Source organism: Mobula hypostoma, chromosome 1, assembly GCF_963921235.1.
Source record: "Mobula hypostoma chromosome 1, sMobHyp1.1, whole genome shotgun sequence".
Taxonomy (NCBI): Eukaryota; Metazoa; Chordata; class Chondrichthyes; order Myliobatiformes; family Myliobatidae; genus Mobula; species Mobula hypostoma.
In genome coordinates this window covers 213,177,503-213,191,915 of record NC_086097.1, presented here as the reverse complement: position 1 = coordinate 213,191,915, position 14,413 = coordinate 213,177,503, and the positions used below count along the sequence as shown (strand labels likewise).

Sequence of the window (14,413 nt, the reverse complement as noted above, 5' to 3'; positions counted from 1 at the left end):
AAATACAAAAAGGGACTACTAATAATAAATAAATAATACTGAGAACATGGTTTGTAGAGTCCCTGAGAATCCATAGGTTATGGAGTCAGTTTGTTGTTGAGGTGAGTGAAATTGATGTTGTTTATTTGAATTTTCAGAAGGCCTTTGACAAAGTGCTGCACATGAGTCTTCTAAGCTAGATAAGACCTCATGGTATCACAGGAAAGATACTAGCATGGATCAAAGACTGGCTGACTGGCAGGAAGCAAAGAGTGAAGTTTTCTGGTTGGCTGCTTGTGACTGGTGATGTTCCGTAGAGATCGGTGTTGTGATGGCTTCTTTTCACATTATATGTCAATGATTTGGATGATGAAGTTGAGAGCTTTATAGCCAAGTTTGCAGAGGAACGAAGATAAGTGGAGGAGTAGGTAATGTCAAGGAAGCAGTCTGCAGATGGACTTGGACAGTTTAGGAAAATGGACAAAGAGGTGGCTGATGGAATATATTGTAGGAAAGTATATGGTCATGCACTTCGGTAGAAGGAATAAAAGTGTAGACTATTTTCTAAATGGGGAGAAAATTCAGAAATCTGAGGTACAAAATGATGTGGGAATCCTCATGCAGGGTTCCCTAAAGGCTAACTTGCAGGTTGAGTTGGTGGTGAGGAAGGCAAATGCAATGTTAGCATTCATTTCCAGAGGACTAGAATATGAAAGCAAAGGTGTATTGCTGAGGCTTTAGGGCATTAGTCAGATTGCAGATTGTACGGAGTATTGTGAGGGATTTTGTACCCCTCACCTAAGAAAGGATGAGCTGGTATTGGAGAGTGTATAAAGAGGTTCACAGGAATGATCCTGGAAATGAAAGGGTTAACATCGGAGGAGTGTTTGATGGCTCAGGGCCTATACTCACTGGAGTTTAGAAGAATGAGGGGTATCAAAATTGAAAGACTAGATAGAGTGGATGTGGAGAGGGTGATTCCCTTATTGGGGGAGTCTAGGACCAAAGGGTACAACCTCAGAATAGAGGGATGTCCCTTCAGAACAGAGATGAGGATAAATTTCTTCAGTCAGAGGATAATGAATCTCTGGAACTGATTGCCACAGTGGGGACCAAGTCATTGGGTATATTTAAAGGGGAGGCTACTAGATTCTTGATTAGTAAGGGCATCAAAAGTTATGGGGATAAGGCTGGAGAATGAGGGTTGGAGGAATAATAAATAAGGCATGGTTGCATGGCAGAGTAGATCCGATGGCCTGAATGCCTTAATTTTGCTCCTATATCTTATAGTCTAAATTATCCATGCTGGTTCAGGAGTCTGTTGGTAGAACTGTTACTGAACCTGGTGGAGATACAGGACCCTACGGCTCTCTTGAGGCAGTGCTCTTTGTGGATGTGCTGTGGTGGGGAAAGCTTTTCCTGTGTTGGACATCCTCCACTTTTTACTGCCTTTTCTGTTCTTGGGCATTGGTATTTCCGTACTGGGTTGTGATGCAATCAGTCAGGATATTCTGCATTGTGCATCTGAAGAAGTTTAGATGTCATGCCGAATCTGCGCAAACCTCTAAGAAAGCTGTCACGCCTTCTTTGTAATGCCATGTCGACACGGAATGTTCCTAATGGCGTTTGAGAAAAGGTGCTTCCTTGATCAGACTATCAAAGCAGAATGTCTCATCACCAGAACTTTCAAATAAGCACAGATCACTTGACCAGTGGCAGGTGTTCTCATTAGATTCTTCATATACAAGCTGATTCCCCATCTTAGTGCATGTTGTCCTCAACATTGCTGCAGAGTGGATTGCACCATTGTCCTTCTAAAGTGTGCTTTTTAACAACATCTAGAAAAGGATCTAACTATCTTTGATTTTCATCCTGAGCTGCTTCTCAATATGGAGCTCTGTTGGGTATGTACTGAGGAAACCATTGATTCCGGCTGGGAGAGGCACTATGTTCTGTCCAAACCTTGGTGGCCTTCGAGTAAAAGGACTTGTTTTTGACCAAATGCTACAGTGGCTCACTCCAACATGCAGAAGGACATGCATGTTGTAGCCACCAAAGACTATCCAGTATCTTGCTGCTATTGGACAAAGAAGTTCTAGACCCTGTATAAATATTTGGGCTGTCATTATGCTCATGAAAGAAATAATGAATATTGACATAATGTATATACTGTAAATAAAATAATATGCTAGGTATAGTGAATGATAGAGGAATGTACATCAAAGTTGCTGGTGAACGCAGCAGGCCAAGCAGCATCTATAGGAAGAGGCGCAGTCGACGTTTCAGGCCGAGACCCTTCGTCAGGACTAACTGAAGGAAGAGTGAGTAAGGGATTTGAAAGCTGGAGGGGGAGGGGGAGATGCAAAATGATAGGAGAAGACAGGAGGGGGAGGGATAGAGCCGAGAGCTGGACAGGTGATAGGCAAAAGGGGATACGAGAGGATCATGGGACAGGAGGTCCGGGAAGAAAGACGGGGGGCGGGGGTGACCCAGAGGATGGGCAAGAGGTATATTCAGAGGGACAGAGGGAGAAAAAGGAGAGTGAGAGAAAGAATGTGTGCATAAAAATGAGTAACAGATGGGGTACGAGGGGGAGTTGGGGCCTTAGCGGAAGTTAGAGAAGTCGATGTTCATGCCATCAGGTTGGAAGCTACCCAGACGGAATATAAGGTGTTGTTCCTCCAACCTGAGTGTGGCTTCATCTTTACAGTAGAGGAGGCCGTGGATAGACATGTCAGAATGGGAATGGGATGTGGAATTAAAATGTGTGGCCACTGGGAGATCCTGCTTTCTCTGGCAGACAGAGCGTAGATGTTCAGCAAAGCGGTCTCCCAGTCTGCGTCGGGTCTCACCAATATATAAAAGGCCACATCGGGAGCACTGGACGCAGTATATCACCCCAGTCGACTCACAGGTGAAGTGATGCCTCACCTGGAAGGACTGTTTGGGGCCCTGAATGGTGGTAAGGGAGGAAGTGTAAGGGCATGTGTAGCACTTGTTCCGCTTCCACGGATAAGTGCCAGGAGGGAGATCAGTGGGGAGGGATTGGGGGGACGAATGGACAAGGGAGTTGTGTAGGGAGCGATCCCTGCGGAATGCGGGGGGGGGGGAGGGAAAGATGTGCTTAGTGGTGGGATCCCGTTGGAGGTGGCGGAAGTTACGGAGAATAATATGTTGGACCCGGAGGCGGGTGGGGTGGTAGGTGAGGACCAGGGGAACCCTATTCCTAGTGGGGTGGTGGGAGGATGGACTGAGAGCAGATGTACGTGAAATGGGGGAGATGCGTTTAAGAGCAGAGTTGATAGTGGAGGAAGGGAAGACCCTTTCTTTAAAAAATGAAGACATCTCCCTCGTCCTAGAATGAAAAGCCTCATCCTGAGAGCAGATGCGGCGGAGACGGAGGAATTGCGAGAAGAGGATGGCGTTTTTGCAAGAGACAGGGTGAGAAGAGGAATAGTCCAGATAGCTGTGAGAGTCAGTAGGCTTATAGTAGACATCAGTGGATAAGCTGTCTCCAGAGACAGAGACAGAAAGATCTAGAAAGGGGAGGGAGGTGTCGGAAATGGACCAGGTAAACTTGAGGGCAGGGTGAAAGTTGGAGGCAAAGTTAATAAAGTCAACGAGTTCTGCATGCGTGCAGGAAGCAGCGCCAATGCAGTCGTCGATGTAGCGAAGGAAAAGTGGGGGACAGATACCAGAATAGGCACGGAACATAGATTGTTCCACAAACCCAACAAAAAGGCAGGCATAGCTAGGACCCATACGGGTGCCCATAGCTACACCTTTAGTTTGGAGGAAATGGGAGGAGCAAAAGGAGAAATTATTAAGAGTAAGGACTAATTCCGCTAGACGGAGCAGAGTGGTGGTAGAGGGGAACTGATTAGGTCTGGAATCCAAAAAGAAGCGTAGAGCTTTGAGACCTTCCTGATGGGGGATGGAAGTATATAAGGACTGGACATCCATGGTGAAAATAAAGCGGTGGGGGCCAGGGAACTTAAAATCATCGAAAAGTTTAAGAGCGTGAGAAGTGTCACGAACATAGGTCGGAAGGGATTGAACAAGGGGTGATAAAACAGTGTCGAGGTATGCAGAAACGAGTTCGGTGGGGCAGGAGCAAGCTGAGACAATAGGTCGGCCAGGACAGGCAGGGTTGTGGATCTTGGGTAGGAGGTAGAAACGGGAAGTGCGGGGTGTGGGAACTATAAGGTTGGTAGCAGTGGATGGGAGATCCCCTGAGCGGATAAAGTCGGTGATGGTGTGGGAGACAATGGCCTGGTGCTCCTTAGTGGGGTCACGATCGAGGGGTAAATAAGAGGAGGTGGTATCCGCGAGTTGTCGCTGCGCCTCGGCAAGGTAGAGGTCAGACTCCCTTGTCCATTCGTCCCCCCCATCCCTCCCCACTGATCTCCCTCCTGGCACTTATCCGTGGAAGCGGAACAAGTGCTACACATGCCCTTACACTTCCTCCCTTACCACCATTCAGGGCCCCAAACAGTCCTTCCAGGTGAGGCATCACTTCACCTGTGAGTCGGCTGGGGTGATATACTGCGTCCGGTGCTCCCGATGTGGCCTTTTATATATTGGTGAGACCCGACGCAGACTGGGAGACCGCTTTGCTGAACATCTAGCCTCTGTCCGCCAGAGAAAGCAGGATCTCCCAGTGGCCACACATTTTAATTCCACATCCCATTCCCATTCTGACATGTCTATCCACGGCCTCCTCTACTGTAAAGATGAAGCCACACTCAGGTTGGAGGAACAACACCTTATATTCCGTCTGGGTAGCCTCCAACCTGATGGCATGAACATCGACTTCTCTAACTTCCGCTAAGGCCCCACCTCCCCCTCGTACCCCATCTGTTACTCATTTTTATGCACACATTCTTTCTCTCACTCTCCTTTTTCTCCCTCTGTCCCTCTGAATATACCTCTTGCCCATCCTCTGGGTCACCCCCTCCCTTGTCTTTCTTCCCGGACCTCCTGTCCCATGATCCTCTCGTATCCCCTTTTGCCTATCACCTGTCCAGCTCTCAGCTCTATCCCTCCCCCTCCTGTCTTCTCCTATCATTTTGCATCTCCCCCTCCCCCTCCAGCTTTCAAATCCCTTACTCACTCTTCCTTCAGTTAGTCCTGACGAAGGGTCTCGGCCTGAAACATCGACTGCGCCTCTTCCTATAGATGCTGCTTGGCCTGCTGCGTTCACCAGCAACTTTGATGTATGTTGCTTGAATTTCCAGCATCTGCAGAATTCCTGTTGCTAGAGGAATGTCCTGCTTTGCATAATTGCCAATTTTACAGATGAAAAGTATTTAGTGGGTGGTGAAGTTTGGGGAAAGGAACTATTTTCATGAGGCTTCTAAGATAATAACTGTAATATACAAAACAATCTATTCTGGCTATCGAAACCAAGATTATCATTCTGTCACAAAATCAAACTATACAAAGTCTACAGATAGATTTTTAAACAAAGTGCAGATAATCCACCAATTAACATCTGTGGAGAGCAAAACAGTGTTAAAGTAATTTTATTTCTTTCAGGTAAGGGTGAAAGATGTTGCTTGAACTTTTGAAAATATTCAGCAATTTCTGTTATTCTTCCATTCTGTCTTGATTTCAGCTAATTAAGAATGAATGAGTTATAGGACTTTGACCTTTCTCATCCAGCAAATACTTGTGCTAGGGCTATTTGAGTAAATTTGAGATACACAGTGGAATAAAATTTGAGACTTGAGTTTGTCCAAGGAAGAAAATAAATAAGCACAAAATTAATTTCAACTTGTGTTTCTTGAAGCATGTGCTGATGGTCCGGCTTCACATAACTGAAAAAGGCAATATGAACAGTTTGTGCAAATCCCCCTTCCACCATTGTAATATTTTGTAGTTGCCTGTACTATAGCCCACCCTCTTGTGAAATCACTATTTAAAGATATACCTGTCAACACTTTTTAAGAAATGTGCATCTTCCCTTAATTGTACAGATCTAGATTAATTATCTAGTATTTTTGCAAAGCAGCACAATCTTTCAATGCAATCCAAAATGCCAACATTTGGACTGGTGTACTTATTTATCCAAATACATTCTGGGTATTATTCTATGACACTTAGTGATACATGCACTGCAAATTCTGGTCATGAGCCTGGAGTACTCAATCTTGCATAGTATATACACGTCTTGATAACTTTTGTAAATAATTTCACTATGACAAGTGCAATGTCTGAAGCAGTTTTCCGTATTCTACCTGCGTCAGTCCATCATTTAGTTGTCTTTTTTAATGTTCTAACATGTTCTGTATATCTTAATTTTAGTGAAGATTTTGAGAAGCGATAGCCTTATTCCATACCTTCGGGAATTTTCCAGTTGATCCAATGCAGAATTACTGCCATTAATAGCAGCAATCTTGTGAGAATAGAGTAGTTTCTCATCAAACCAAAATCTACACGGGATTTAATTTTATTCATTCAGCTACTCAGTTATACTTTCCCAAGATATACCGAAGCATGAAGAGTGATTGATATTACTTTGGCAAAAATGGCAATCAATTTGTGCATAATCCCTAAAAACTACATTGTGATAACATCATTTATGCTACTTGCTGTTAATTATTGGATAACTATTAGCCAGAACTCTTGTTTCCCTATTCTTAAAAAAATGATTTCTTTTATGTCCACTTTAGCAACACAAAGAGCTTTAATTCAATACCTCTTCGGGAAACAAATGGTTTAGAAAATGTAATGCCCCTGAAGGAGGATCAAATGTAATAGGTCCAGGATAGCTTCACCCACCACTTGTAATTAGCTGATGATTAATTGTGACAAGGTCAGATAAGGAATCATTTCAGTATGCTGCAAGTTGAACAAAAATAATTCACCTAGTTTATGATCCATATTGAGTTATCCCACAAGAATTCTCTTTATGGTGTGTCACCAAAAAAGAACCACATCGATTCAAGTAGGACATGTCAACCTAGAAGATAATTTGTTCAGGCTTTTATAAATTTTTGTATACTTAACGAGGAAAGTGGTGTGTAATTTAAATTTTAAAATCTATAATTAATTGCATGGTCTTTTGTCATATTTGGATTTTAATGCACTCAATTAACACACTATTTTTAACTCTATTACTGATGAATATAGAGAATTAACTTTGCAATGATAGATTCAGTGCTTTGTTTCTAGGTCACTTTATGACCTAAAAAAAAACAGAAGTTTCTTCTCTGTGAGCAGCTTTTAGTGTATTCAGTTCAAATTTAAAATTCTTTATAAATATTTTACTATTAGTGGGCATAGTGTAAATAAACTTGGGATAAACATGCAAAAGTTAGTCAGTTAGAAATTCTAAGTTGTCCTAAAAAAGAGTTATAAGTGTGTTTTTCGAGTCGTACGACTGTTTTGTGGAAGGTTTTGGTTAGAGGAATTGCTATTGCACTCAAGGCTTAAGAAAAGATCTTGCACAGATTGCACACAATGGTATTTTCTCTGATAGTTCTGCTGTTCCAGAAATAGAGCATGAACGTGATGCATCCGTAACCTTGGGAGAGGGTTTGACAGGGATTGAGTGTGGAGTGGGGAGAGATTTAGGCTATACGGAGAAATGGGATGTAGTTGAAGAATAGATTGGTGGTTGGTCACTAAGGATGATAAACCAGGATGAATTCTTTGGGCAAAAAATACCTGAGTCTGTGATAAGGATTGGCTGTAATAAGGAGTTAGAGGTTTAATTGGAGGAATAATTGGAATTTTGGAGAGAGGAGGTTTGGAATGTAAACTTTGAGGTGGGGGAAGAAGTTGGAGTAAAAGGGTAGAGTTAACATTAAGAAAACAACTTGATGGAGATGTACTTGGGGAAAATAATGAATGCCTCATTGACAATACATCAGATAAGGTTGTGGTCTCTCTCTTAATGCAGAAGCAGGCCTCAACTTTCTAGTTTGCAAACCCACAGAAGCTGTATAAATATTAATATTTTCTGTTAATGACATCAAAATATGTTTACGTGGGTCTGTAATTTATATGCAAACTCTGGAACAAACTTCTGGTATAATACTATAAGAGGAGAATTCTCCTTATAGGAGCACAATTAGGCTATTTGGCCCATTGAGTCTGCTCTGCCATTTAATCATGGCTGATACTTTTTTCCCCTCCTTAGCCCCACTCCCCATAACCTCTGATGCTTTGTTCAATCAAGGACTATCAAGCTCTGCCTTAAATACACCTAATGACCTGGCCTCCACAGCTGCCTGACATAATAAAAATTCCACAAATTCACCACCCTCTGACTAAAGAAATTTCTCTGTATCTTTATTTTAAATGGATGCCCCACTATCCTGAGGCTGTGCCCTCTTGCCCTAAACTCCCCCACCATGGGAAACGTCCTTTCCACATCTACTCTGTCTAAGCCTTTCAACATTTGAAAGGTTTCAATGAGGTCTCCCCTCATCTTTCTAAATTCCAGCAAGTACAGACCCAGAGCTATCAAACATTCCTCATATGATAACCTTTCATTCCCAGAATCATCCTTGTGAACCTCCTGTGAACTCTCTCCAATGCCAACACATCTTTTCTTAGATGAGAAGCTCAAAACTGTTCACAATACTCAAGGTGAGGTCTCACTAGTGTCTTATAAAGCCTCAGCATCACATTCCTGCTCTTGTATTCTAGACCTCTTGAAATGAATGCTAACATTGCATTTGCCTTCCTCACCACCGACTCTACATGCAAGTTAACCTTTAGGGTGTTCTATGCATATTCGCTCATTTGAGTTTAGCATCTGTAATTTGGATAAAATTACCTCATGGGTTCCTCTGAGGTAATGTACCTAATAAAGCTGTCTTTTCTTGTGTAATGCAAAAATAGATGTCAACTTTCCAGCTGGGGTTTTCAGACCCACAGAGACCTCATGAAAAAGATGAGCAAAAGTGGAGAATGATGTAACCGCTTTTCTCACCAAATGTGTCCAAACAACTTAATTGCAAATTAAAGCTGCACTTTATCTTAAACTACTTTTATTTTAAATTACTTTTCTATTGCAGTTTTGACTGGCGGTCCATTGCTTGGAAACCATGAATATGAATTGCATGAAGTTCGATTTCACTGGGGTAAAGAGAACCAGCGTGGTTCTGAGCATACAGTTAATTTTAAAGCATTTCCTATGGAGGTAGGTGCTACACCAAAAAGGATATTTGTGAATTGTTGGTGCAATTGAGTTTACTACTTCAGAAGTTTGTTGTTTGCAGTCAAAAATAAGAAATATTGCCTCTTCCTGAAAAGAAGTTTGGTACATTATAATATACAATTAATTTTCTTTTGATTGTTGACACTCATTGTGCAGCCCTTACCAAATGGCTTAAAAGAATATTTTGATTAATAAACATGAGAAAATCTGCAGATGCTGGAAATCCAAAGAACACACAAAATTCTGGAGGAACTCAGCAGGTCAGGCAGCCTCTATGGAAAAGAGTAAACAGACAACATTTCGGGCCGAGACCCTTCATCAGGACTGTTCACTCTTTTCCTTAGATGCTGCCTGACCTGCTGAGTTCCTCCAGCATTTTATGTGTGTTATTTGGTTTAATACTTTGCTTAGTGTTATGTGATGCATTTTCCAGTTGGTAGTGAGAAACTGGATGCTGGATCCTGAATAGCTTTGCATTATGTTGGAGCATTTCCAAGCTGTCTCCTATCATTCCTTGACAAATTCTTGGATTTTTAAAAATTTATCAACCAGTTTAGGACTTGAACCTCTTTATTCACCTGGACACTTCTTGTGAACTCTTTTTCTCTTGATCAAATTGGCTAGGAGATGGAGGAAAAGAAAAAGTTTTAATGTTGTTCTTGCCATAGTGCCATAATTTAGCAGTCAGGATACCTTGGACACATTCCATCTCAACTGGATAAATATTTATTTTAATGGCAATCGTAAATTTGCTGTATTTTCTCCGCTTTGCTGCCTTAAACTTTTAGCTGCTTATTGTGGAAAATACTTTTTAATAATGGACCTGTGTGGAACTTCTTAAAAAGGTCACTTATTTCAATCTTAAGACTTGGTCACTTTATTAGTCTTTCTTTTAAAGGTGAAACCTGATTTTTTAAAAAGATAGAAATATCTCAAGTAAGCTTCTTTTAAATAAGGTTAGTGAGTACCTGAGCTGAAATATCTCACTCTGGAAGCAATGTCCTTTTGGTTTTGCATTCTCCCTCAAAGTAACATAAAGTGTTCCTCTCCATCTGAAAGTGGAGAGTAGTCACACTACTTAAAAACATCTGTCATCTGTGATTTGGATTTCAACATTATTTTCACTCCAATCAAGCTAATCCCCGTAGATGTAGAAAAGGGTTCCAAGAAATCTTTATTTTAGATTCCTCGGTCTGTGTTCTGTGATGGTGGATTATAGGCTGGCAAATGAAAAATGAGGGAAGGTGCTACCAAAAAGTGGTTGCACTAAGCAGCTGAAGAAGAGGCTGGTCCTTCTCTTACAAACACAGAGTTTCTTACAGGTTTCTCGAGTGGTGAGGCAGCAGAATTAGTGACAGCCCATAGCTCACCCTGATGCATGGACCCAAAATTCCTTTGTCCATTAATGTTGTTACACTACATTTGACCTATCAAAGTGTATAGATTTGCGAGTTTTGTTGTGTCTGTGCACAACTACATATCAATTAAATAAAAGCACACATGCAAGAGATGGCTTTAACAGGTGTATTCCCAATGCAGTGAGAGAAAGAAAGAGAGCAATATACATGCGTAGACAACAGTACATGTACAGACAACAGATCAACACATAGTGCTAAGGGGGGGAGTTATTTCTCTAAAAGAAATAGATCCATTGTGTACATTATACTTCCTCCCCCTTTAGATTAATACAACATAAAACTGTATATGTACAAAACATTCTGTTTACCTTTCATAAACCCATATTCCAAATAAACATGCTTTCATACCAACAGTCCATAACTAGCTTCACAGTTCCAAAGGTTCAGTCTTTTGGGTAGCATTCTATTTCTATCAGGATAGCGCCTCTGAACCTGTGGAGTGGCATCAAGTTTGGCAGGTGTCTTGTCAACGATAAAATTCTCATTGTGCCTCTGGACCTATGGAGTGGCATCAGGTTTGGTAGCTGTCTTGATAAATCTATGTTCTCGGTTTCCTGTGCCACATTGCTGTCAGTGACATGATTATCACTGTAAAGTAAGTCTGGTGACTGTAATGTCTTGTTGGATGCAATTGACTCAGGTATGTTCTTCAGTTGAGCATTCTGTATCTGGTCCATATGACGTCTCCTTGACTGATCTCCATCATTCACTGTGCACATCAGTGGTCCAGTTCTTGAAGCTATCCTATCAGATGTCCACTTGTCTTCTCGGTAATCGTGCGCCAAGGCTTCCTGTCTAATCTCGAAGTTCCTTGCATCTTCATTGCAACTAGCTGAACTGTTTATTCTGCATGTCCCTCCATAGATCTGGTTTCAGGAGGTCTATGTGAGATCTCAGATTCCTGTTCATGAACAGTGTTACAGGTGTTTGATTTGTTGTCACATAAACAGAGTTCCGATACACCAAGGGGAAGTTGTCACCTTGTGCAGTAGAGAAATGTCCTCCTCGTCCATCGCTTTAATGGACTTCTTCAAGGTCTGGTGGTGAGGAGATGACTTGAAATGTCTGATGCCATTTTTCTTCATGAACAGTTGAAATTCTTCTGGCGTGGTCCGTTGTCACTCACAATTTGTCCTGGTAGGCTGTTTCTGGTGAAGATTGTCCTCAGAGACAGTCTTTGCTGAGATGGTTGATTTCATCGGTATGACCTCCACCCACTTCAAATGAGCATCCACAGCAATCAGAAACATGGAGTCCATGAATGGCCCAGCAAAGTCAATAGGTACTCTTTGCCATGGAGATGACAGCTGCAGTCACTGGTGTAATGGTACCTGTGGGGGGTGCATTTTGAACTTTTTGGCATCCAGAGCAGGTTTTGGCCAAGTCTTTAATCTGTTTATCTATTCCCGGCCACTACACGTAGCACCAGGTGAGACTCTTCAACTTAACTGTACCCAGGTGTCCTTCATGCAGATTTTCTAACACTCTGGTGGACAATTTAAAGGGAACCACAACACGAGATCTGTACCTCAGCATTCTTTGATGGATTGACAGTCGGTCCTACCTCGCTGAGAACTCTGGATACATAGGGTTACCATGAGCTGGCCATCCTTGCATGGTGACTTCATAGACTTTTGACAATGTTGGGTCATTTATTGTTTCCCTTTGTATTTCAGAACGTGTTACTGGCAACTAGTGCGTGGACCACTTCTGCTGGGTCACAGTATGAAGACTTGTCGTGTTCAGTTGTCAGTAGTGGATGATGTGTCAAGCCATCACCATTGATGTGTCGATTGGTACCCTTGAACTTTATGTCATAAGAGTGGACTCCTAGGAATAGTGCCCAATGTTGTAACTGGGTAGCAGACATCATTGGAATTCCCTTCCTGGGACTGAAAATAGACACAAACGGCTGATGATTTGTCACTAGCATAAACTACTGTCCATAGTGGTAGTGGTGGAACTTATTTATTCCCCATACTAGACCAGGGCCTATTGGTCGATCTGTGCATAGTTGCGTTTCGTGCTCATCAGTGATGTTGAAGCAAACACAATCAGGCATTCAGATCCATCTGTCATAATGAGTTACAAAATGGCTTCAATGCCACAAGGGTTGCATCACACACCAGCCAGATGGGCAGGGATGGGGCATAATGGGTGAGCAGTTCATCGGATTTTATTAATTTCTTTGTTTCCTGAATAGTCTTTCACATCTTTCTGACCATTCCCAATTTGCTCCTGTCTGTAACAATGTGTTCAATGGATGTAGCACTGTAGTAATGTTTGGGGAAAAACCGGTGGTAACAGTTTACAAGGCCCAAGTATGACCTGAGTTGTGACACATTTTCTTGTTTGGGTGCCTGTAGCACTGCTTCAGTCTTCCCTTGTGCATTATGTAAGCCATGCTTGTCAATGACCTGTCCACGACATGTCCACAATATGAGATTTCATTCTTTCAAAACTCACATTTCACTCTCTTTGCACGCAGACCATACTCCCTCAGCCTGGTGAGCACTTTGCCAGAGTTCCGAAGGTACTCTTCACTATCCTTGCCAGTCACAATGATGACAGCAAGGTAACGTTGTGTTCATGGGATATCTTGGGCACTTGGTCCATTCTTCTTTGTCAAATTGCTGGAGCTGATGCGACGTCAAAGACAAGGCAATTATACTGGAATAGTCCCTTCAGAGTGTTGATTGAAGCAGACTTTCTGCTTGACTCCTCCGTTTCCATTTGCAGATAGGCTTGAGACAAGTCACTCTGAAAACCTCTCCCCACCTGCCAAAGATGCAAAAATGTCTTCTATTCGTGGCCAGCGATACTGCACAATACACAGCAACAGGGTTGACACTCACTTTGAAATCCCCACAGATGCGAACACCTCCGCCCTTCCCTTTCTTGATCACCGGGACAATGGGCATGACCCAATCACTCCACTCAAACTTGGAATGAATTCCAGATGCCTCCAAACTCTGATGCTCAGCATGTGCTGTAGGACGTAGTGCATAAGGCACTAGACACACTATGGAATATTGGTGTTGCTGTTTCATGCAGTTCAATTCTGGCCTTAATTTCCCTGAGTTTACCAACCCCCTTCTCAAACAACTTCTCATTAGCATTAAGCAGCTGTGCCAGTCTCTGGTTAGTGCTACCATTTGGGCTGCTGTTGCTTGTTGATTCACTGAGAGCTTTGATTGAGTGCCAGTCTAGTTGGATTTTTCTCAGCTATTCATGTCTAAAAAGTACTGACATCCATACATTACATTTACTTTCAGTTTGCCTTTGGGGAGATTTTTTGCCTGTGTAAGTCTTTATTGTCACTGAGGTCTCCTAAATGGTATCTTAGAAAACTGTCTGTTGTCGTGAGCCTCTGTAGTTATGGACAAAGCTGACCCTGTATTTTCATTTTCAGCTCCATTTTCAGTTTTACACCAGATATATCTATTGTGATCCAGATGATTTTGTGATCTGCTCCAGTTATACTATGCAGTTATAGGCATGACAGTTCACCTTTGTCAGACTCTATGTTGTCTGATTCTGTTTTATAATCGGTAAGTTTATACATTTGCTTAGTTTTGTGTTTGAGACTTTTCAGTTAGTGGTGCTTTTGTCTGCCTTCACACTCTCTCCATGTGACCTTGTCTGTGACACTTTCTGTAGACTTTTTCTTTGAAACAACTGTCATTTGCAACATGGGAGGATTTGTCACATTGATAACATCTTTGGCTTTTTGCACCAGTCAGGGACATCTTGGGTATTTCACATTCTAACTCCTCTTCTGTAGTTCTGTTGCATCCTTTGCTGCAGTCTTGAATCATATTGCAATAGTCAATGTCTGTTCTAA

At 42.2% G+C, this 14,413-nt stretch overlaps 1 protein-coding gene across 3 annotated transcripts in view; it reads left to right on the top strand.

Moving 5' to 3' along the window:
• ca8 (carbonic anhydrase VIII) overlaps window positions 1-14,413 on the top strand; it is an 87,938-nt gene that overhangs the window by 18,429 nt on the left and 55,096 nt on the right. For all 3 annotated transcript variants that reach the window (XM_063064018.1, XM_063064027.1, XM_063064037.1), the window contains one exon: window positions 9,009-9,133. In XM_063064018.1, coding sequence (XP_062920088.1) covers window positions 9,009-9,133 — 125 coding nt within the window. The remainder of the gene's footprint in view (window positions 1-9,008; window positions 9,134-14,413) is intronic.